We start from the raw sequence: 25,086 nt of genomic DNA, 5'->3' as shown, positions 1-25,086 counted from the left end.
GGGGGCTGGAACTCACAGGCTCTCCCGGAAGGCATCGTGCTGCATTCCATGCCATTGGGTCCCCGTAACAGCAGCACGGGAACACCATGGCAGCTCCAATACCCGCAAGGACATCGCATGTGTCACGGTCAGCGCTGACCGCTGCACATAAAGGGTTAAGGCGCCGGCAGCTCTGATTTCACCAATGCCGGCGCATGCAGCAATGGTCCGGCTCTCTGTGACTGCCGGACCCCTGCCGCGTATCGGATACATGTACGGCGCTGGTCCTTAAGTCACGGACATCTGCGCCATACAGAATTCCAACTTTTTAGCAAATTTGCAGTATGGCAAAAATATGGATAGTACTGCTCTTTTGAATTTGCCTAAGGGACCAATATACACTGCTCAAAAAAATAAAGGGAACACAAAAATAACACATCCTAGATCGGAGTTAATTAAAAATTCTTCTGAAATACTTTGTTCTTTACATAGTTGAATGTGCTGACAAGAAAATCACACAAAAATAAAAAAATGGAAATCAAATTTTTCAACCCATGGAGGTCTGGATTTGGAGTCACACTCAAAATTAAAGTGGAAAAACACACTACAGGCTGATCCAACTTTGATGTAATGTCCTTAAAACAAGTCAAAATGAGGCTCAGTAGTGTGTGTGGCCTCCACGTGCCTGTATGACCTCCCTACAACGACTGTGCATGCTCCTGATGAGGTGGCTGACGGTCTCCTGAGGGATCTCCTCCCAGACCTGGACTAAAGCATCTGCCAACTCCTGGACAGTCTGTGGTGCAACGTGACGTTGGTGGATAGAGCGAGACATGATGTCCCAGATGTGCTCAATTGGATTCAGGTCTGGGGAACAGGCGGGCCAGTCCATAGCATCAATGCCTTCGTCTTGTAGGAACTGCTGACACACTCCAGCCACATGAGGTCTAGCATTGTCTTGCATTAGGAGGAATCCAGGGCCAACCGCACCAGCATATGGTCTCACAAGGGGTCTGAGGATCTCATCTCGGTACCTAATGGCAGTCAGGCTACCTCTGGCGAGCACATGGAGGGCTGTGCGGCCCTCCAAAGAAATGCCACCCCACACCATTACTGACCCAATGCCAAATCGGTCATGCTGGAGGATGTTGCAGGCAGCAGAACGTTCTCCACGGCGTCTCCAGACTCTGTCACGTCTGTCACATGTGCTCAGTGTGAACCTGCTTTCATCTGTGAAGAGCACAGGGCGCCAGTGGCGAATTTGCCAATCTTGGTGTTCTCTGGCAAATGCCAAACATCCTGCACGGTGTTGGGCTGTAAGCAAAACCCCCACCTGTGGACGTCGGGCCCTCATATCACCCTCATGGAGTCTGTTTCTGACTGTTTGAGCAGACACATGCACATTTGTGGCCTGCTGGAGGTCATTTTGCAGGGCTCTGGCAGTGCTCCTCCTGTTCCTCCTTGCACAAAGGCGGAGGTAGGGGTCCTGCTGCTGGGTTGTTGCCCTCCTACGGCCTCCTCCACGTCTCCTGATGTACTGGCCTGTCTCCTGGTAGCGCCTCCATGCTCTGGACACTACGCTGACAGACACAGCAAACCTTCTTGCCACAGCTCGCATTGATGTGCCATCCTGGATAAGCTGCACTACCTGAGCCACTTGTGTGGGTTGTAGACTCAGTCTCATGCTACCACTAGAGTGAAAGCACCGGCAGCATTCAAAAGTGACCAAAACATCAGCCAGGAAGCATAGGAACTGAGAAGTGGTCTGTGGTCACCACCTGCAGAACCACTCCTTTATTGGGGATGTCTTGCTAATTGCCTATAATTTCCACCTGTTGTCTATCCCATTTGCACAACAGCATGTGAAATTGATTGTCACTCAGTGTTGCTTCCTAAGTGGACAGTTTGATTTCACAGACGTGTGATTGACTTGGAGTTACATTGTGTTGTTTAAGTGTTCCCTTTATTTTTTTGAGCAGTGTATTAGAGACCCCTCCCCACCAACCACACACTCACTGGTACCATTCGCATTATCTAATTGAATCAGGTTATGGCAAGCCTAACAAAATAAACACAAATTTAAAACTCACCACTAGTGATGCTATAATCTGAGATGCTGCAGACCAGAATAATGTTCTTTTATCTTCTTCTAAAGAACACTTAAGTAGGAGTCTAGTCATTGTGATTCCAGCAAAGAGGACCTGAAAGATAAAATGTCTTATTGAGAATTGGTCACATTTTATTTTTAGTGATAATCTGTGTCAATCGATATGGCTTTTTTTCTGTGCGGTCTACTGTTCCGTAGAATACTGTTGAAAAACTGTTCCATAACCACCACTATAGATTTCAATTGAGTTTTCAGGTACCTGCTCCACCATTTGCCGGCCTGCGCCCTTCCCAGCAATGCAGTGACATTATCGTGCCTGCTGAGCAAGAGAGCACAGGCCAGGGATCATTCTCCAGCCTGAGCACTCTTCTGCTCAGCTCACCAGGGGCAATGACATCACTGCATCACAGCTGCTGTTCCTGGGGAAACAGGCTATGTATTTTATTATTATAACTACTGTGTTGGAGCACAAAGAGGACATGCGCGGAGTTAGAGGAATTGCAACACTGCTGCTGTTGAGCAGCAGATAAAGAAAAATTACCAACCTTATAACGCTTTCTCCACAAGTTGCAGACTTCAAGTTTGTTAAAAACGAACGTCAATAATGTGTGAAACTCTTCACAGGTACAATTTTCTGTTACTCCATTTAATAAGTGTTGCAGCTCTACTTCAGCATTCTGGAGTATCTGACTATTGAACCAGGGACCTCAAGATAGGAGGAAAGGAATAAAGCCGTTAAATACATTATTACATTACAGTAAAAGATCAGCTATTGGACACCTTTGGGGGAATTTTTTCACCAATTCATTCCAATTTAAAAATCATTTATTCGATTAATTTTAATTTAAAGGTTTCACCAGCTTATTCTCTGCAGTTTTCACGTTTTGCATCTGTAGACTATTCCTCTCTGCTTCACAGTGAATCCGTCAGAGAGCTGCTCTCTGAACTGACAACTGAAATGCTTATTTAACCTCTTCAGAACCCCTAACGCAATATTAAATGACTGGGGTGCGAGAAGTGATCTGATCCCGCTCTATACGCAGTGGTTGCCGGATGTTTAACTTAGGTGAAAAAAAAGCAATTCCTCCACCGTTTTACTTATGGCAAAACTGACCAATGCCCTTCATTTTCTGGGTCAGTAAGATTACGATACCCCATATGTATAGGTATAAACTTTGATAAAAAAAGTTTTTTGTTTTTTTTTTACATCACCATATTCTGACCACCATAACTATTTCATACTTATGTCTACTGAGCTGTTTAGGGGCTCATTTTTTGCGGAACAATCTGTAGTTTTTATTGATATCATTTTGGAGTGTGCGTGACTTCTTGATCACATTTTATTACATTTATTTGGGTAACAGAAGCAATGAAAAAAATTGCAAATTGGCCATTTCGACACTTTTTCCGTTATGGCATTCACCTTATTGGATTTTTTAAATAAATATATATATATATATATTTATTTATTATGGGCGTTTTTGGTTGCGATGATACCCATGATGTTTATATTTATTGTGGATGTGCGATCCAGTTCTGTTTTTCTCCCCCCGATATATGTTATTTGAATCTTTCTTCTTTACTACTGGAATCAGCACTCCTCCCGTTCGGCACAGGTGGTTTTAATTTCGCAGAAGTCTGCATATAAGTGGTCATTGACCTGTAGCTCCTGATAGCAATGGACATGTTGTATTAGACAACTGTTCACATGGTGCAGTACTGTGTGGTAGTCTTTGTTTTTGTGGCGCTGTGTTGGTGGGACCTAGTGCCATAGGTGGCACTGTGAGACAGCAGGGTTGCTGTTTGACTCCTGGGTCCTGCCGCCTACTAGGGCAGTGCCGCTTTATCACCGCACTGTGCTGCGCCTTTTTGTCAGAGTAGGTCCCACTCAAAGAGGTAACCTTAGCATGGCTTATGCCTTTTGATAAAAATGTACACTAATGCCTCTTGTACAGCATGTAGTTTAGAGGGCTGTACACTTTAATATGGCGCTGAGAAGAGAGTTTAATTAGATCAAAGCATAGCATTGTGGAAATTAGCCGCAGGTCTCTGCTGTATGAAACAGCAGAGACCTGCTGGCCATGACGTGCAAGAGGGGGCCATGTTTACACATGTACGGCGCTGGTAGCGAACGAGTTAAGGGACCAGTGGAAAAGGACAGGGGAAATTAATGAAAGCTGTTATTATAAGATAATTACAGATCTTTTGGCAATCATTGACAGACTAACTCAGGTATCAATGCCTTGCTCTAATAAACTAGCAAATAAACTTAAACTTCTTAGATGCTGCAGTCAAAAGCACCTCGTCATCTGGGGGGTTAAACAGAGGAAGGGGGATTCATCCATCCTCCAAACGGAAGCCCGTGTGTCAAAGTTGTGGAGCGCTAATCAGTTGCTATGGCAGACTGGGGCCTTTCCTGACAGGCATGTCTCAGAAAACTGCTTGTTAGAGCGGTTCTCTGCTTTTGCTATACTGATGACCTATCCTCAGTGCGGGTCCGACTGCGTGAACCCCCACCAATCAGCTGTTTGTTCTCTTCTCTGTTTACCTGCTCGCCGCTGACATTCCAGCGGCGAGCAGGTGTAATTACAGCTGCTCTGTCCGAGTCACTTGAATAGGATGGAGCCGAACCATTGAACTCGACTACGGCTGTAATTACACCTGCTCGTTGCTGCAAGTCAACAGCGAGCGGGTAAACAGAGAAGAGAACACAGCGCTCGTATGAGCTCTGCGTTCTCTTCAAACAGCTCATTGGCAGGGGTGCTGGTGGTTGGCCCCTGACGATAGGTCATCAATATAGCAAAAGCAGAGAACACCTTTAAAGCCTGCTACTGACAGGCAGACCATAAAAATCCCCTAGACTGCAGTAGTATACTAATGCAGTCCATGAAATAAGTTAACAAAGGATCGCATGTTAAAGTTCCCTAAGGGCAATATAAAGTACAGTACATTTTTTTTAAACGTTTAAGAAATTACTGCAGATTTACCATTTTTGTTTTATCATTTCACCCCACAAAAAATGTTGTCCCTTTTTTGAATAAAAAGTGATCAAAAACTTTTGTCCTACTAAATCGTACCAGTAAAAACTACAGCACACCTGCAAAAATCAAGCCTGCACACATCTCTGTAAATGGAAATATAAAAAAAAGCTATTGGTGCCAGAATTTGATGACGCAAAGAAAGAAAATATTTTCAAAAGTTTCGATTTTTTTTTTTATATTAGGAGATAAAGTCAATTTTGGCGCACATAAACCCCAAAAAAAAAAAAAAATTTTAAAAAAATGATGTTGCAGAAAAGAAAAGTAAAAAAGTAATGGCTCTTGGCAAGTGGGACTGAGAAAAACTAACAAAAAATGGGTGGATGCTGAGGGGGCGAAGCTAAATTCTTATCAAACAGATCATTTAGCTATAATGAGTGTTTGTCAGGGAAAGTACACATTGCAGCTACAGATTGAGCCATCAGGGGAGCTCTGATTAGATTTACTGTGAAGCAAAAAGCAACACTCAGATGCACTGAAAGTGTTAGCTGCAGAAGAAAACCTGCTGAAAATTTTTTATAAGCTCAGAATGCCGTTTTTTGTTCACTTCACTTCCCCCCCGAAAAACGGAACAAAAAGCAATCAAAAGCATACACACCCCAAAATGGTATCAATGTACAGTTCAGATCGCCCCGCAAAAAATGATTCCTCACCCAATACCTGCACATAACTACAAAAAAGTTATAGGAGTCAAAATGTGGCAATGAAATGAAAAAAACGGATTTAGTACTTACCGGTAATTCAGTTTCCATGAGATCATCACAACGGCATACAAGGAGATTGACCCCTGACCTCTGTAGGCGCAGGAACAGAGAAAGGTTTAAATTCCCCCCTCCCACCACAAACACCAGTGTTTCCAAAATCACACAGAGCAAACAAGGTGGTGAGTAATGAATACAAGAACATAATGACTTGAGAAAGGAAGGAAGATATTACCTCATACCTTCCGGAGGCCTCCTAAGAGCACAGGACAAGAAAAAAAATGGGAGGTAATAATGTGCCGTCGTGATGATCTCATGGAAACTGAATTACCGGTAAGTACTAATTCCGGTTTTTCCATAGCATCATCACGACGGCATACAAGGAGATATACAAAATAAATATCAAGAGGGGGCAACTGCTTGAAGGACCTTACGTCCAAAAGACAGATCAGAAGCTCTGGAAAAGTAGAGTCTTTAATGCTTTACAAATGTATGGACACTGGCTCATGTGGCAGCTTTACAAATGTCATCAAGGGAAGCTCCAGCCCTTTCAGCTTGAGAGGATGACATGGCCCTGGTTGAATGGGACCTCAGGTTAACGGGACATGGGAGATTCTGAATCTCGTAGCATAGAGAGATAGTGTTCCTGATCCATCTGGCCAGAGAGGATTTGGAAGCTTTCTGGCCTTTGTTCTTCCCTGCAAACAGGACTAACAGAATGTCCGACTTCCAGAAGCTCTTGGTAGCCTCAATGTAATTTAATACAGGGCGTCTGACATCTAAGGAGTGGAAGATTAACTCTTTGTTATTTGAGGGGTTTTGACAGAAGAAAGGTAGGATGATCTCTAGGCTGCGATGGAAGCTGGACACAACTTTAGGGAGGAACCCTGGATCTAATCTGAGAATAATCCTGTCGTCTAAGATAAGCAGATAGGGTTCTCTGAGAGATGGCGCTTGTATTTCCCCGTGTCCCTCCTTGGTGTGAGAAATAAGTGATGGTCGTCATGTTGTCTGAGAGGATCTTTAAATTGTGACCCTGAAGACTCTCCTCCGCCACTTTTAGGGTTTCCCAGACCGCCATCAGTTCCCTGAAATTTGATGACTGTGACCTGATTGATTGGGGCCAGGTTCCCTGAAACAGATTCGCGCCCCAACCTGAAAGACTTGCGTCTGTAACGACCTGCATGTAGGGTCTGTCACGACCTGCATGTAGGAAGTCTTCTGCCACGGTGTCCCCTTGGACAGATTTGAAGAAATCTTCCACCAATCTAGGGACTTCTTCACTGACGGTAGGATAGGTACCATGCGGTCTAGTGAAGACTGTTGTTTGTCCTAGATCCCGAGGATCCAGATTTATAAGGGCCTGAAATGATTCTGACTCCAGGGTACTGCTGGTATGCATGAGGTTGATAGACCCAACAGGCTTATGGCTTCTCTTATTGAGCATGTCCTCTTTCCCTGGAAAGTTCTGATTCTTCATTGCAGAGCTGTGATCTTGTCCTGAAGAAGAAAAGTAGCCTGGGAGTCTAGAATCATCCCCAGAAAGTGTATTTTTGTGGATGGTGAGAGGATAGACTTGTTCCTGTTCACTATCCATCTCAGTCTGCCTAGTGTTGATAGAAGGGTGTCTAGGTCTAATTCGATTTGGCGTGGACTGTCGCTGATCAGAAGAAAGTCGTCTAGGTACGGAACTAGCATCAAGCCCGCTTTCCTTAAAAACGCCACCATTTCCACTACTAACTTTGTAAAGATCCTCGGGCTGAGGAAATTCCAAATGGAAGGGCCCTGAACTAGTAGAGATGGGTTCGGCCCCTGTCGTCTCTGATGGCAAACCGGAGGAATTTCTGGGAACTGGTATGGATTGGGACGTGATAGGAGTCTCGTAGATCTACTGTACACATCAGAGCATTTTGGGTTAACAAGGGTACAGTCAACGTCAGGGATTCCATCCTGAACCTTCGGTACAAGATGAACTTGTTTAAGAGTTTCAAATGTATTATCGTGCAGGACAAGCCTTCCTTTTCCTTTACCAAGAAAAAGGTTTGAGTAAAACCCCTTTCCCTGGTCTAGGGGGGGACTTGAGTAATCACGTTCATCTTCAGAAGGTCCTGAACTTCCTGCCATAAATTCATTTGGAAGCGCGTTATTAAGAATCTGATTGGGGGTTTTGAAGACAGTTCGATCCTGTATCCTGAGACTATGATCTCTCTTGTCCAAGGATTCTGGGAGATCAGTTCCCAGGATGTCAGGAAGTTTGACAGCCTTCCCCCACCCCAGCGTCATTGTTTATCGCTTGGTTTAGAGTGGGAGGAAGGGAAACCTTTTCCTCTACCCCCTTTGGGGTAGCTCCAGCGCCCGGTCTTCCCCTTTCCCCTGTATGATTTGTCTTGATTTGAGGAGGAACGAAAGGGATATCGGCGTTTATAGGACCGGTCTTTAGGAAACCCCTTCTTTTTGTCAGAGGCCTTCTCTAAAATCTTATCCAACACTGGGCCGAACACATACTCTCTTGAGAAGGGAATGGAGCAGAGCTTCAATTTAGATGTCTTATCCCCCGACCAACACTTCATCCAGAGTGCCCATCTGGCTGCGTTGGAGAGGGCAGCATCTCTAGCTGAGAATCGAACCGACTCGGCCGAGGAATCAGCCAGAAATGCGGTGGCTGATTTGAGATGGGGTAGGGAATTTAGGATCTCCTCCCTAGGGGTTTTATTCTTAATATGGTCCTCCAATTCATTAAGCCAGAGAAACATGGATCTGGCAACGGAGGTTGCCACGATAATAGACTTTATGTTACACATTGCAGCCTCCCATGACTTCCTCAAGAGGCTGTCGGCTTTCCTGTCCATGGAATCCCTCAACTGGGAAGCATCTTCAAAGGGAAGGGATGTTTTTTTTATTCACCTTTGCCACCTGGACATCGATCTTCGGGATCTCATAAAAAATGTTGGACTCCTCAGGATCGAATAACAATCGATTTTTGAAGGCAGTGGAGACCCCTAAACGTTTTTCAGGGTCAGACCACTCCTCCAGAATCATGTCCCTAATATTCTCGTTAATAGGGAATATACAGATCTTCTAAACCCGCAAGCCCCCAAACATTTCCTCTTGGATAGAATGGGTTCTCTGTACCTCTTCCACCCCCATAGTTGATCTAACAGCTTTTAGGAGATCAGACATGTCCTCCATAGAAAAATAAAATCTACGGTTACTGTCAGATGATCCTGCGTCCGAGTACCCCTCCTCCCATGATCTGACCGACGGAATGTCGTCTAACACAGTCTCAGAATCGAAGGATAAAGGAGATCTAAGACTCTTCTTTTTGGGGTGGGGTGTATCCACAGGATTGGAAGATAAGTGAGATAAAGATGACCGTGTCTCTTCCTGAATCATTGTGCTAAATTCGTCTTTCAGAGAGGGAGCTTCATCACGGACAATGTTGGAAATGCAGGCTTTGCATAACTTCTTGGGGTAATTATCAGAAGTCGAGCATTACAGGAAATGCACTTCAGAGATCTTTTGGTTTTCTTTTGTGCCTCCTTGGAGACCTAAAAGAAAAAATGTATCCATGAGGGATAGAGATAGGGGGCCCATCAGGAGTGATTATATATATACAGTACAGACCAAAAGTTTGGACACGCCTTCTCATTCAAAGAGTTTTCTTTATTTTCATGACTATGAAAATTGTAGATTCACACTGAAGGCATCAAAACTATGAATTAGCACATGTGGAATTATATACATAACAAACAAGTGTGAAACAACTGAAAATATGTCATATTCTAGGTTCTTCAAAGTAGCCACCTTTTGCTTTGATTACTGCTTTGCACACTCTTGGCATTCTCTTGATGAGCTTCAAGAGGTAGACCCCTGAAATGGTTTTAACTTCACAGGTGTGCCCTGTCAGGTTTAATAAGTGGGATTTCTTGCCTTATAAATGGGGTTGGGACCATCAGTTGCGTTGAGGAGAAGTCAGGTGGATACACAGCTGATAGTCCTACTGAATAGACTGTTAGAATTTGTATTATGGCAAGAAAAAAGCAGCTAAGTAAAGAAAAACGAGTGGCCATCATTACTTTAAGAAATGAAGGTCAGTCAGTCAACTGAAAAATTGGGAAAACTTTGAAAGTAAGGGCTATTTGACCATGAAGGAGAGTGATGGGGTGCTGCGCCAGATGACCTGGCCTCCACAGTCACCGGACCTGAACCCAATCGAGATGGTTTGGGGTGAGCTGGACCGCAGAGTGAAGGCAAAAGGGCCAACAAGTGCTAAGCATCTCTGGGAACTCCTTCAAGACTGTTGGAAGACCATTTCAGGGGACTACCTCTTGAAGCTCATCAAGAGAATGCCAAGAGTGTGCAAAGCAGTAATCAAAGCAAAAGGTGGCTACTTTGAAGAACCTAGAATATGACATATTTTCAGTTGTTTCACACTTGTTTGTTATGTATATAATTCCACATGTGTTAATTCATAGTTTTGATGCCTTCAGTCATGAAAATAAAGAAAACTCTTTGAATGAGAAGGTGTGTCCAAACTTTTGGTCTGTACTGTATATATATATATATATATAATGCACATATAATCCCCCAGCAAGAGGACAGGGGGATCAAAAGAGACTCCCTGACCAGCATAATGAAAAACATTTACCCCAAGGGGGACTCACGGATGGCGGCAGTGGCGGGTCCGACTTCTTTTGGTGAGCGTGTCTCCGTTCCAGACATCGTGAGGCCGAGACACTGCTGCTTGGTGCACGGGCTCAGAACAAATGCCGGGTGTTCGGCTTTAAGCCGGTCAGAACGCCGCATGCTGCCAGTGTCACTCCATCCGACGGAAGTGACGTCACGAGGAAGCGCCGGGCGCGCAAACCCGGCTTGACCTACTAGAGGCAAGGCGGGAGATGTCGCCCCGGGAGCAGGCTCCAGATAAGACCAGAGCGAGCCCTCCCGATCCATCCCCTGCCCAGCGTTAGTACCAGGACCGCAGGGGGACACCATGATCCATAATGGTGTAATGCGCTGAAAAGGTAACCGAATGATAGCCGGTAGAAGCTTCATCTCCCTGCATACAGGGAGACCTTTCTCTGCCCTGTCCTCTGTAGGGACAGGAAAACAGTGGTGGTGGTGGTGGGAGGGGGGAATTTAAACCTCTCTCTGTTCCTGGCCCTACAGAGGTCAGGGGTCAATCTCCTTGTATGCCGTCGTGATGATGCTATGGAATTATATATATTTTTTCAATATTTAAACTTAAAGGGGTTGTTATCGAACCCCTATAATGAACCCCCCCTTCAATGCCCAGGCTCCTCATATACATTATACTTACCTGCTGGATCCCTGCACGGCCGCAGCTGCATCTCCCTGTCACTCAGATCAAAACATCCGGCAAGGGGAGGGGGGGAGCAGCCAATAGCTGGCCATGAAGGGGACAAGCCTCCCTGGCGTCACCCACAATGTTAAGGAGGTTCGTCCCCATCGTGGCCTGCTATTAGATGATATCACCCCCGCAAACCCCTCCCCCCCCATGCTTTGATCCACACGACAGGGAGATGCAGCGGCGGCCGTGAAGGGATCCGGAGTCAGGGAGTAGCCAAGTATAATGTATAAAAGGAGATTGGGCATTGGGGGTCATTATAGGGGTTGCAGCGCTCCAGGCCAAATAAAATTTTTAGTCGCCAAATTTAAAATACATATAATTTATATAAGAAAAAAAAAAACAACACGTCATACCTAGGGTTGTCACGATACCAACATTTTGATTCGACAAGGTGACTAAAAAATGGCAAATTGTACGTTTTTTTTTTCTGCTACGGCGTTCACCACATAGGAGATATTTTAAAATATTTTCATAGTTCGCACTTTTTCCAGTGTGGAGATATGTGATATGTAATTTTTTTTATTGTTTATATATTTTATATGTAAAATTGGTAAAGGGGGCGATTTAAAGGGAGTCTTTCACCGAATATGACTATTACAGACCACTCAGATCAGGTTCTCCATTGCTTTCCCCAGATTACTATGGTACCTTTCATATTGCAGTCCATCGCCGATTTGCTCCAAAAAACACTTTTATACAATATGGTAATTAGGTTCTGAAGGTGCCCAGGGGCGGCGTTCATGCGGCCGGTGCCCAGGCCCCTCTGCGCTTTGCTTACCAAACCCCTCCTCTTTCACCCCTCTGGCCCGCCCTTGTTTAATCTGATTACCTCCTCCTTTCCGTCTGAAATCCCGTGCCTCCGCCGGCTGGATCGGGTTGCGTAGGCTGGCGCATGCGCATTGAAAGTCCCTGTTCCTCTGTCCATAATGGGCAATGCAGTGCGCACGCGCCGGGAATGTGTGGAGCGGCGAGGACGCAGGATTTCAGACAGAGAGGATGAGGCAATCAAATTAAACAAGGGCGGGCCACAGGGGTGAAAGAGAAGAGGTTTGGTAAGCAAAGCGCCCAGGGGCCTGGGTACCGGCCGCATGAACGCCGCCCCTGGGCACATTCAGAACCTAATTACCATATGGTATAAAAGTATTTTTGGGAGCAAATCGGCGATGGACTGCAATATGAAAGGTACCATAGTAATCTGGGGAAAGTAATGGAGAACCTGATCTGAGTGGTCTGTAATGGTCATATTCAGTGAAAGACTCCCTTTAAACTTTGTGTTGTTGTTTTTTTACTTTTTATTTACTAACTATTAGCCCCTTTAGTGGCTAGAACCTGGGATCTTTTCATCCCTTGTCCTATTCACCCTAATAGAGCTCTATTAGGGTGAATAGGACCTCACACTCTAAATGCTGCCCTGTGCTAAGCAGGGAGCTTACCATAGCAGCAAGGGCTTCATTAGCATCCGGATCCGTCTACAAATGGTATCCGTCTGGTGACGGAACTGCCTGCCGGAATCCAGCGACGCAAGTGTGAAAGTACCCTAAGGCTACTTTCACACTAACATTTTTGCTGGATCCGGCAAGGCTCGGCAAAAACGCTTCAGTTACTGATAATACAACCATATGCATCTGTTATGAACGGATCTGGTTTTATTATCTTTAACATAGCCAAGACGGATCCGTCATGAACTCCATTGAAAGGACGGATCGTTTTCTATTGTGTCGGAGTTAAACAGATCAGTCCCCATTGACTTGCATTGTGGGTCATGACGGATCAGTCTTGCTCTGCAACCCATGATGTAAAGAACACCGCAGCATGCTGCAGTTTGCTCTCCGGTATGGGAACACAACCAAAAAGCGTTCTGTTCAGTTACGTTTTGTCCCCATTGACAATGAATGGGGACAAAACGGAAACTAGAAAATTGTGAAAGTAGCCTAAGATGTGTTTCAAAAACATAGATTAACTAAACAGTGTTGCAGGCAACCAGCAAAATTATACATTTAACATACTTCTACACCCATGTTCGATACTTACTAGCAAGGAGATTTCCCACTGCAGTAAATACAGAGATGGCCAGACCTTCTGGTTTAGGATAAACCTCTTTCACTGGAATACATACAGTCAAATAATGCAGTGCAGACTTCAAAAATGCATTTTGTTCCTTTGCATAACAAAGCTCCTTCAGAATCTGTGAGCAAAACAGTCTGTATAGTTCAGAATTATGAAGGTTGCCATCAGCAAGTTCTGCTTGAAGAAGAGTAGTCGTAGACGTTACTAGGATGAAGGGTAAAAGTGGACTAGCGGCAGAGAGCTCTAAGCATTGCTGAATAACAGTCTTCAGCTTTCCAGCAATTTGTTTCAATAGAGAACTTAAACGTTCAGTATGTTCTTCGTTAGCACTTTGTTCCTGGATAGTAAGTATAAAATGATGACACAAGTTTTTCAGTATCACAATATGCAACTGACCCATAAGAGTACTCCAGAATGTTTTTTCCATGTTGGAAACAGAATGAAGCAAAAAGGCTGTGAATGTTTCTAGATTAATAAGAATACTTTGTTTTCGTTTGATCACCAGAGATAAAAATGTGTCAAAAAAGGAATTCATAATGTCAAGAAAGTTTTGCCAGTAGGGTTCATTGGTTTCAGTAACCGTCCAATTAGCTGACTGGATGCAGGTTAACACAACTTTTAGAAAATCACTAGCATATGCAATCTTAAATAAATAATTTGCATGAGTACTACTAAGCAGAGATGTTAAACCTTTATAGCACTCACTTGTAACATGGAGGCTCTTCAAAGAGCTTGAATTAGCTAAAGATAATAAGAAGAGAAAACATCGACATAGGTCTGGAGGTGACAGGCTGTCAGGTTTTAAAACACAAATTAACTCTATCAGCTTCATTATTAAGTCTGTGTCAGTAAAACTGACACATTCATTCATCTTTGGTACAGAGGAAATAAGTTGCAGAACATTCTTCATATTGGTCACAAACACTGGATCTTCACAACTGTCAATCACTCTTGGATTAACAATTGTGTTTCCTTTGTTATACACAGAAAAGGTATACTCATGCCAATCTGTGTCTTTCAAGGAAAGAAGAGATAATATTTCATGTATTCCAGTTTGCTCTCTAACCAGCATGGCGCCTTTTTTTAAGATGCTGGTTATAAAAATGCACTGCAAGATGCCCATTTCTGAAAAAGAATCACCCTGGAGTAAACTTTTTGAAACCTCTTTAAAAGCAATTAAAACATCACCGTCAACTTGCTTGCTTTGGTTCTTAGCAGACAGGTGGGTTTCCAAGAGAAAGTCAGCAATATTGTACATATCAGTGAGGGATATATATGGAAGAAGAATCACAATATTTGAAACAAAAAAGTGCCACTGAGTAACAGGAAGGCAATTCACATTAACTGCATTAGGAACTGCAATAACATTGCCAGTAACTGGTTCTTGGCCTTTGGGGTTCATGAGAATTATGCTAGAATCAACAAAAAAAGATGCAGATGCTTGAAGAGTGAGAATTTCATATTCAGTTGGCATATGCATGTGCAAAAGGATAAGCTTTATTTTCTGAATGGATAGAAGTCCAGAGTAGAACAAGCCGATTAGACTGGATTGCTTACAAAGCCTATGAATCTTATGCCAACATTCCTTATCTTCAAAAAATATGGAAAAGTTCCAAAACTCCAAAGGAAAGTCCAAGGGAAGAACCAGTTTACACATTTGTGAGATATATTTGTCACAATTTAATGCAGACACAGTATCGACTTCTATCCATGTATAAAGAAGCATAAGGACAACTTCACATAGCTTTTCAAGCCACAATGTATCATCTGCTTCCACATCACATTTCTTCAAAATGGTTAGGGAAGGCAATATCAACTCTTCAGTTATTTGTTTCATTAGATCCTGAAATCGGTGGATAACCAGCACTGGAGTATTACTGTCTAAGCTCTTCATGTTCATCATTAAGCAATGCAAGAGCGAACAAAGGTGTTCCAGTTGTAAGCTAAGACTTTGATCATCTTCAATATGGTGAAGCTGACAGTTTTCCAAAATCATAGCCCACATATCCAACATCTGATTAGGTGGAAGTTGCACAAGAAACTCTACAAGCACTTTGGTCAATCCTGACAGTAGAATTGGGTTCTTTAATTTTTCTGTTGATAGCTGACAGATGACTGCAAGTATTTTTGCAAACAGTTTTGGAACCTGTCGAAGTTTAGCATATGTCTTCAGAAGGCTAATAACAAAGGTTTCCTGTGCTTTCCTGACATGTATATCAGATATATCTGCATCAAAGCATGCATGTATTATGTCAGCAAGGTCTGGCTCCAAAATGCGATGATTTAACAAGTTCAAAGTTTGCAAGCACTTGAACCAAGGTGGTGAGGGTTTGCTAGTATTACTCACTAGTATTTCTGTTAAACTTCGGTAGAACTTGTACTGACTACCCTTTCCTCCTATGTTATCCTCTGCAATATTATATATATTATGACTAAGAACAAGGTTTAGCATGCTTTCTAGTGCGGTTATCCCACCTGGCCATGCTGGAAAAGATTCTCTTACGTCATCCTGCTTTTCTCCAAAAGGTGCACAAAGGCATCTGAACAATTTGACAAGCATTTGAAAGCAAATTATTTCATTTCCTTCTCTGCAGTAAGAGTCTAAAAACAGTTTATATAGAAGGGAAACAGAATTAGACAAAAAGGAAAGCTGCATATTTTTCTCACAAAATTCTATTTTCTCCAGTTTTGCCAACATAGACCAAACCGGAGTCATGAAATCTTTGAATGACCCCTTTTTCTTCTCCGATTTCTCCAACTGAGGAACGAGCTCTTCTTTGTAAAAACTAAACAGTTCAGCCTGGAAAAGGCCAGTATGAAGAACAATCTCCATATTACTCCCAATGTCTTTGATGAGTTGGTGGATTCCATGGTTAGCATCCTTATCAAAGACATGGATATTAAAGGCATTCTGTAAAATCAAAAATGGTTCAAAAAGTTGTGTGAGCACATGTGTGAAAAGTCTGCTGCTGTTGTTCTGCTGCCTCTGTAGAACTGTATACCGTTTAAGAGCTTTATTAAATACATTTAAAACTTGATGCATGATGGCATGCTGTGAATGCACACAGTGACAAGCTAATAAGCATAGCTTACTTAAAAGTTCTACCAACAGTTCACATTTGGCTCTGTAGAGCATTCCAAAACATGGAGTGGAGAGGACACCTTGACAACAGCTTAATACTGTTCCAATATAACTTGAAGGACTTGACTGCGTAGGTGCAACTGCAATAATATCATTCATTACCTAAGAAGAAAAACATCAGGATGTTAGTGGCATGTTAAACAAGTGAAAGCATATAAAGTCAAAAGTGTATGCCAAATGGATACTTATAAACATTGGAGCATTTCATTAAGTGTATATGAAATTTGGCACAACACCATAAACTACCGTATTTTTCGGTCTATAAGATGCACCTTTTTCCTCCTAAACTGGAGGAGGGGGGGGGGGGGGGGGGGGGGGGGGGGGGGGGGGTGTTGGAATATATATATATATATATATATATATATATATATATATATATATATATATAGTAGCTACTAAACAAGTCAGCGCGGGTTCTATTTTTCTTCTTTTATTACTAGTTTTTTTTCCTATTTTTTGGGGTGTTTTTGGCAATTAACCCCATGTTGGAACCCTGCAGCGTTCATACCCCTGTCAAATTTTGACTTAAAGATATTTATTCAACCAGCAAGTAATTTTATGACGGGAAATGACATCGGTGTCTCCCAAAAGATAATAAGACGATGTACAAGAGGCATTATTGTGGGAAAAAAAACATTTCTCAGCTTTTATTTACATTTAAGCAAAAAGTGTCCAATCCAAAATTATTCATACCCTTCTCAATAATCAATAGAAAAGCCTTTATTGGCTATTACAGCAATCAAACGCTTCCTATATTTGCAGACCAGTTTTTTGCATGTCTCCACAGGTATTTTTGCCCATTCATCTTTAGCAATGAGCTCCAAATCTTTCAGGTTGGAGGGTCTTCTTGCCATCACCCTGATCTTTAGCTCCCTCCACAGATTCTCACTTGGATTCAAGTCTGGACTCTGGCTCGGCCTCTCCAAAACGTTAATGTTGTTGTCTGCTAACCATTTCTTCACCACTTTTGCTGTGTGTTTTGGGTCATTGTCATGCTGAAATGTCCACTGGTGCCCAAGGCCACGTTTCTCTGCAGACTGCCTGATGCTGTCGTTGAGAATCCTCATGTATTGCTCTTTTTTCATGGTGCCGTTTACTGTGATTAGGTTCCCTGGTCCATTGGCTGAAAAACACCCCTAAAGCATTAGGTTCCCACCACCATGTTTGACAGTGGGGATGGTGTTCTTTGGGTTGAAGGCTTCTCCTTTTTTACGCCAAATGAAGGAAACATCATTGTGACCAAACAATAAAAATTTTGTTTCATTTGACATTAACACAGAAGACCAGAAGTCATCTTCTTTGTCCAGATGAGCTTTTGCAAAGGCCAAGCGAGCTTTTGTGCGCCTTATCTGGAGAAGTGGCGTCCTCCTTGGTCTGCATTGTGCAGTGTCCGTTGGATTGTCTGCCTTGAGACATTGCCACCAGCAGAGCCCAGATTCACCAGGATGGCCTTGGTGGTGATCCATGGATTCTTTTTCACTTCTCTAACTATCCTCCTGGCCAACACAGGTGTCACTTTTGGCTTCCGACCACGTCCTCTGAGATTTTCCACAGTGCAGAACATCTTGTATTTTTTGCTCAAATGTAAATAAAAGCTGAGAATTTTTTTTTTTTCCACAATAATGCCTCTTGTACATCATCTCATTATCTTTTGGGAGACACCTGTGTCATTTCCCATCAAAAAATTACTTGCTGGTTGAATAAAAGTAACTAAGTAAAAATTTGGCAGGGGTATGAATAATTATAGACAGCACTTCCAGTAGAAAAAGTTGTGGTTTATTAGGCCACAGTGGCACAGTAAAGAGACGTTTCGGCTCAAAACACAGAGCCTTTCTCAACCATCAAACATAGGTGTAACACAAGGTATAAATAGACATACATGATTAGGGGGTGGAGCAATCAATCAATATGATCATTACAATAAAAAATGTGTAAAATATAAATAAATAGTGGATATAATGTGATATATAACGTGATACAATATATGGCAACAATGGTACAATGCATGATTATACATAAATTACAAAAAATTAATAATAATACAGTGCAACCAATACATAAATCCAATAAGTGGCACCAATATAGATCGGCTGCTGTACATTAGCATAATTACATTAGATTAAAAACAGGAGGGGCAAAGGACAAGATCGGTAACATACCACATGGAACCAACGTACATCCACATGCAGTCAATGGCCAAACTTGGCGTCTATCCCTGAGGAGTGCGCAGGCGCCAGGTTGAGTCTCAACAGTGTGACGTCACACCGTGCCCGAGGTAGATGTCCCGCACATCACCTACCCACTCGGACGCAGCGAGACCGGAAGTCCCTGTCAGCATTCCAACGTGCATGCTCACATGAACCCATGTCCAGAAGCGCCATGTTGGATGCTGGCAAGGTAACCCAAAGTTGCATTATTCTTATAGTAAACGGCTCGCAGGAAGCAAAAAAGGAAATGGACACCCCTGTTCAAGGGGGTACAATATCCTAATGCTGGGCATGGAATATGAGCCCGATCGGCACTACCGTGTCAATCGTGCATTCAAGCGCCGCCCCATACACGCCTCCTGACACCGCCAAAGACAGGGTTCTCCTGACAACCATGGGATATATTCTACTACTTGTGAAGATATCTGTCGAGGTTCAACCTGGGCCAAAGCACAAATAAACCATAATAAGATAATGCTGGACAGGCATGGGATAACAATGTTTATCCATATAGTATGCTAGCATCTTCTCCATATTGTTCCTCTTCTTATATCAAGAAATCTATGAAAAAGAGAGCGAATAGGATCATGAGTAAGTTCTTATATGATCACTTATGTCTAACTACCATCACCCACTACAGGACTAAAGCAGAACAGAAAATGCAAACTGACATTACGGGGCAAACCACCTCTTACGAATATACCCCTAAATTATAGTCTACGTTCAGACCATTAGGTCTCAAGGTGTTAAGCGTATGTATCCAAAGCAATTCCTTCTTTTTTAGTAGCAAGATTCTATTACCTCCACGTCTAAGCAGGGGATCAATGATCAATAATCCAACATTTTAATTGTTTCTCAGAATGGTTCTTCTCTACAAAATGTCTGGGAATGGGTAGATCCTGGCGTTTTTTCCTAATAGTGGATCGGTGATTGTTTAAACGGGTTTTGAGATCAGTGGATGTCTCCCACATATAACAATCTGCAGGGGCAACTCAAAACATAAATCATAAAGTTAGAATTGCATGTGAGGTAAAAAGAGATAGGGTACCTCACATACGTCACCGGATGTATAAAAGTCTTGCCCTTGCAGATATGTTTGCAATTGACACAGCTGAGACATGGGAAGCATCCCATGCTCCGCTGTGTCAATGTACTCTGTACTAATCCAGGACCAGGACCAATGTCCGCTCTCACCAGCTGATCCCGCAGGTTCCAGGATCTCCGATAGGAGAATAGAGGGGGAGATCTGAATTCAGGAATTTGATTCAGACAGCCTCCCAAAATGCCCCAATATTTCCTAATAAGACGATTAATCTCAAGACTGTGTTCAGTTTATCGTGTAAAAGAAAGGAACCCTATTGTGGGGACCTTTTGTCTCCTTTCTCTTCAGTGTATCTCATCTATCCATGTCTTGGATTTTATCAATTTGGGACTGTAAACTCCAAATATATTGCGGAGATCAGACGACAACTTGATGACACTGAGGTTTATCTAGCACTTCAGACCGATCCCAAATTTGATATTGCTATGTTACTACTATGTTGCTAGATTAATCAACAAATGTTTAACCAATGCGGTTCTGGCTGGCATCATTGACAATGATCTAGTTGAATTCTGTACTGTTAATCATCCGGTTACACTGGTATTATATGTGCTCCCAAAAGTACACAAATCTCTGATCGACCCCCCCAGGTCGTCCAATTGTATCGGGCTCTGAGTCTATTTTCAGCAACATCTCCATTTTTTGGGATAAACTTTTACTGAATTATGCATGTGGGGCCGAATCGTATATTCAGGATACCACTGATTTTCTATGTAAATTGGAGAATGTTGACCTTGTTGACACACATCCTATAATTTTGGCATCCTTTGATGTGACATCATTATATACCTCGATCGACCATGACCTTGGGGTCAGAGCGGTTAGACGTATGTTAGATTTGTCTTCCCTGACTGCACAAACATGTGATTTTGTTGTTGATCTTCTCAATATCATTCTGAGGCAGAATTATTTTCTGTTTCAGGATGTATTTTATAAGCAAATAAGGGGTGTGGCTATGGGGTCCAAAGTGGCCCCCACTTATGCCAACATATTCATGAGATGTTTTGAGGAGGATGTCGTCCATGTGTCCCACCACCGCAGTAAGATACTGAGGTGGTGGAGATACATCAACGACATCTTCCTCATTTGGACTGGTAACTGCTCCGAACTGTTGGATTTTCAGTGTTACCTTAATAGTATTAACAAGGAGTTACAATTTACCCTTGTACATTCAGAAACTGAGATCCAATTCTTGGACACCACTGTCAGATATCAGGAGGGACAATTGCATACTTGCTTATTTACCAAACCGACTGATAAGAATACCATCCTGCATTTTGAGAGTGGTCATCCACGTAATATGGTGAAGCACCTTCCTTTCTCTCAATTCCTGAGGGCTAAGAGGATCGTCTCTAACCCTGATGTTCTGGATGACAAGCTTGAGGTCATGGTTGAGAAGTTTAAACAAAGGGGTTATCCTCCCAAGCTATTACAGTCCCAAATTGATAAGATCCAAGACATGGATAGACGAGATACACTGAAGAGAAAGGAGACAAAGGGTCCCCACAATAGGATTCCTTTTATTACACGATACACTGAACACAGTCGCGAGATTAATCGTGTTATTAGGAAACATTGGGGCATTTTGGGAGGATGTCTGAATCAAATTCCTGAATTCAGATCTCCCCCTCCATTCTCCTATCGGAGATCCAGGAACCTGCGGGATCAGCTGGTGAGAGCGGACATTGGTCCTGGTCCTGGATTAGTACAGAGTACATTGACACAGCGGAGCATGGGATGCTTCCCATGTCTCAGCTGTGTCAATTGCAAACATATCTGCAAGGGCAAGACTTTTATACATCCGGTGACGTATGTGAGGTACCCCATCTCTTTTTACCTCACATGCAATTCTAACTTTGTGATTTATGTTTTGAGTTGCCCCTGCAGATTGTTATATGTGGGAGAGACATCCACTGATCTCAAAACTAGGGATCGACCGATATTGATTTTTTAGGGCCGATACCGATAATTTGTGAACTTTCAGGCCGATAGCCGATAATTTATACCGATATTCTGTGAAATTTCATTTTTGAAAAAAAATAAAAAATTCCAACACAAATCTGCTGAAAATGAATATTTTTTATTGTTAATGTGTAGTTTTTTTTGTGTAAAGCTTTCTTTTTTATTTATACTTAATATTTTGGTGTTTTTTTTAAACTAACTTTTAGCCCCCTTAGGGACTAGAACCCTTGTCCTATTCACCCCGATAGATCTCTATCAGGGTGAATAGGACCTCACACTGTCCTTGCTGCTCTGTGCTTTGTGCACACGGCAGCCAGGGCTTCAATAGCGTCCTGGCTGCCATGGTAACTGATCGGAGCCCCAGGATTACACTGCTGGGGCTCCGATCGGAGGAGGAGGGGACCCTGTGGCCACTGCCACCAATGATTAAAACTGGGGGGGGCTTGGGTGGGGGGGCGCCACCAATGTTTTTAATACTGGGGTGGGGGGCGCACTGCGCCAATGTTTTTAATACTGGGGTGGGGGGTGCACTGCGCCACCAATGATTAATACTGGGGGGCTTGGGGGGGGGGGGGCACACTGCGCTACCAATGAACATAAGTCTCTAATTTATTCATATACAGGAGGCGGGAGCTGGCTGCAGAATCACATAGCCGGCTCCCGACCTCTATGAGCGGTAGCTGCGATCCGCGGTAGTTAACCCCTCAGGTGCCGCGGATCACAGCTACCGCTCATAGAGGTCGGGAGCCGGCTATGTGATTCTGCAGCCAGCTCCCGCCTCCTGTATATGAATAAATGAGAGACTTCTCTTCATTGGTGACGCAGTGGCCACAGCCCCGCCCCTCCTCTTGTCCTCCTTCCTCTCATTGGCGGCAGCGGCAGCACAGGGGGGAGGGAGACACTGCTTCTTTCTCCCCTGTGCTGCTGAGGGAACACGGAGAGCGCTGACAGCAGCGCAATCTGTGTTCCCCATACGTTATCGGAATATCGGCAAAATAGATGCCAATACCGATAACTGTCAAAATCCTGAATATCGGCAAAACCGATAATCGGTCGATCCCTACTCAAAACCCGTTTAAACAATCACCGATCCACTATTAGGAAAAAACGCCAGGATCTACCCATTCCCAGACATTTTGTAGAGAAGAACCATTCTGAGAAACAATTAAAATGTTGGATTATTGATCATTGATCCCCTGCCCAGACGTGGAGGTAATAGAATCTTGCTACTAAAAAAGAAGGAATTGTTTTGGATACATACACTTAACACCTTGAGACCTAATGGTCTGAACGTAGACTATAATTTAGGGGTATATTCGTAAGAGGTGGTTTGCCCCGTAATGTCAGTTTGCATTTTCTGTTCTGCTTTAGTCCTGTAGTGGGTGATGGTAGTTAGACATAAGTGATCTTACTCATGATCCTATTCGCTCTCTTTTTCATAGATTTCTTGATATAAGAAGAGGAACAATATGGAGAAGATGCTAGCATACTATATGGATAAACATCGTTATCCCATGCCTGTCCTGCATTATCTTATTATGGTTTATTTGTGCTTTGGCCCAGGTTGAACCTCGACAGATATCTTCACAAGTAGTAGAATATATCCCATGGTTGTCAGGAGAACCCTGTCTTTGGCGGTGTCAGGAGGCGTGTATGGGGCGGCGCTTGAATGCACGATTGACACGGTAGTGCCGATCGGGCTCACATTGCATGCCCAGCATTAGGATATTGTACCCCCTTGAACAGGGGTGTCCATTTCCTTTTTTGCTTCCTGCGAGCCGTTTACTATAAGAATAATGCAACTTTGGGTTACCTTGCCAGAATCCAACATGGCGCTTCTGGACATGGGTTCATGCGAGCATGCGCGTTGGAATGCTGACAGGTACTTTCGGTCTCGCTGCGTCCGAGTGGGTAGGTGATGTGCGGGACGTCTACCTCGGGCACGGCGTGACGTCACACTGTTGAGACTCAACCTGGTGCCTGCGCACTCCTCAGGGATAGACGCCAAGTTTGGCCATTGACTGCATGTGGATGTACGTTGGTTCCATGTGGTATGTTACCGATCTATATTGGTGCCACTTATTGGATTTATGCATTGGTTGCACTGTATTATGATTTTTTTTGTAATTTATGTATAATCATGTATTGTACCATTGTTGCCATATATTGTATCACGTTATCACATTATATCCACTATTAATTTATATTTTACATTTTTTTTTATTGTAATGATCATATTGATTGATTGCTCCACCCCCTAATCATGTATGATAATTATTCCTTGTGTTACACTTATGTTGGATGCTTGAGAAAGGCTCTGTGTTTTGAGCCGAAACGTCGCTTTACTGTGCCACTGTGGCCTAATAAGGCTACTTTCACACTTGCGTTTGGAGCGGATCCGTCTGGTGTCTGCACAGACGGATCCGCTCCTATAATGCAAACGCTTGCATCCGTTCAGAACGGATCCGTTTGCATTACCATGAACAAAAAAAAAGAAAGATTTTTTTTCTTTTTTTTTTTAGTTCATGATAATGCAAACGGATCCGTTTGGACTTTACATTGAAAGTCAATGGGGAACAGATCCATTTGAAAATTGAGCCATATTGTGTCAACTTCAAACGGATCCGTCCCCATTGACTTACATTGTAAGTCTGGACGGATCAGTTTGCCTCCGCACGGCCAGGCGGACACCCGAACGCTGCAAGCTGCGTTCGGGTGTCCGCCTGCTGAGCGGAGCGGAGGACAAACGGTGCCAGACTGATGCATTCTGAGCAGATCCGCATCCACTCAGAATGCATTAGGGCTGGACGGATCCGTTCGGGGCCGCTTGTGAGAGCCTTCAAACGGAACTCACAAGCGGAGCCCCGAACGCTAGTGTGAAAGTAGCCTAAGGGCTCTTTCACACTTGCGTTCTTGTCTTCTGGCATAGAGTTCCGTCGTCGGGGCTCTATGCCGGAAGAATCCTGATCATGATTATCCTAATGCATTCTGAATGGAGAGAAATCCGTTCAGGATGCATCAGGATGTCTTCAGTTCCGGAACGGAACGTTTTTTGGCCAGAGAAAATACCGCAGCATGCTGCGCTTTTTGCTCCGGCCAAAAATCCGGAACACTTGCCGCAAGGCCGGATCCGGAATTAATGCCCTTTGAAAGGCATTGATCCGGATCCGGCCTTAAGCTAAACGTCGTTTCGGAGCATTGCCGGAGCCGACATTTAGCTTTTTCTGAATGGTTACCATGGCTGCCGGGACGCTAAAGTCCTGGCAGCCATGGTAAAGTGTAGCGGGGAGCAGCATACTTACCGTCCGTGCGGCTCCCGGGGCGCTCCAGAGTGACGTCAGGGCGCCCCAAGCGCATGGATCACGTGATCGCATGGATCACGTCATCCATGCGCATGGGGCGCTCTGAAG

The 25,086-nt window shown here is 43.5% G+C and overlaps 1 protein-coding gene across 1 annotated transcript in view; it reads right to left on the bottom strand.

Moving 5' to 3' along the window:
- The window catches only part of URB2 (URB2 ribosome biogenesis homolog), a 154,184-nt gene that overhangs the window by 60,826 nt on the left and 68,272 nt on the right, over positions 1–25,086 (bottom strand). Inside the window, exons 4-6 of the mRNA XM_040429416.1 lie at positions 13,228–16,507; positions 2,632–2,792; positions 2,070–2,180 (exon numbers count right to left, since the gene is read on the bottom strand). Coding sequence (XP_040285350.1) covers positions 2,070–2,180; positions 2,632–2,792; positions 13,228–16,507 — 3,552 coding nt within the window. The remainder of the gene's footprint in view (positions 1–2,069; positions 2,181–2,631; positions 2,793–13,227; positions 16,508–25,086) is intronic.

This window comes from Bufo bufo, chromosome 4 (genome assembly GCF_905171765.1).
Source record: "Bufo bufo chromosome 4, aBufBuf1.1, whole genome shotgun sequence".
Lineage (NCBI taxonomy): Eukaryota > Metazoa > Chordata > Amphibia > Anura > Bufonidae > Bufo > Bufo bufo.
Note: the sequence above shows the minus strand (reverse complement) of the source record. Positions and strands in the feature narration are given on the sequence as shown.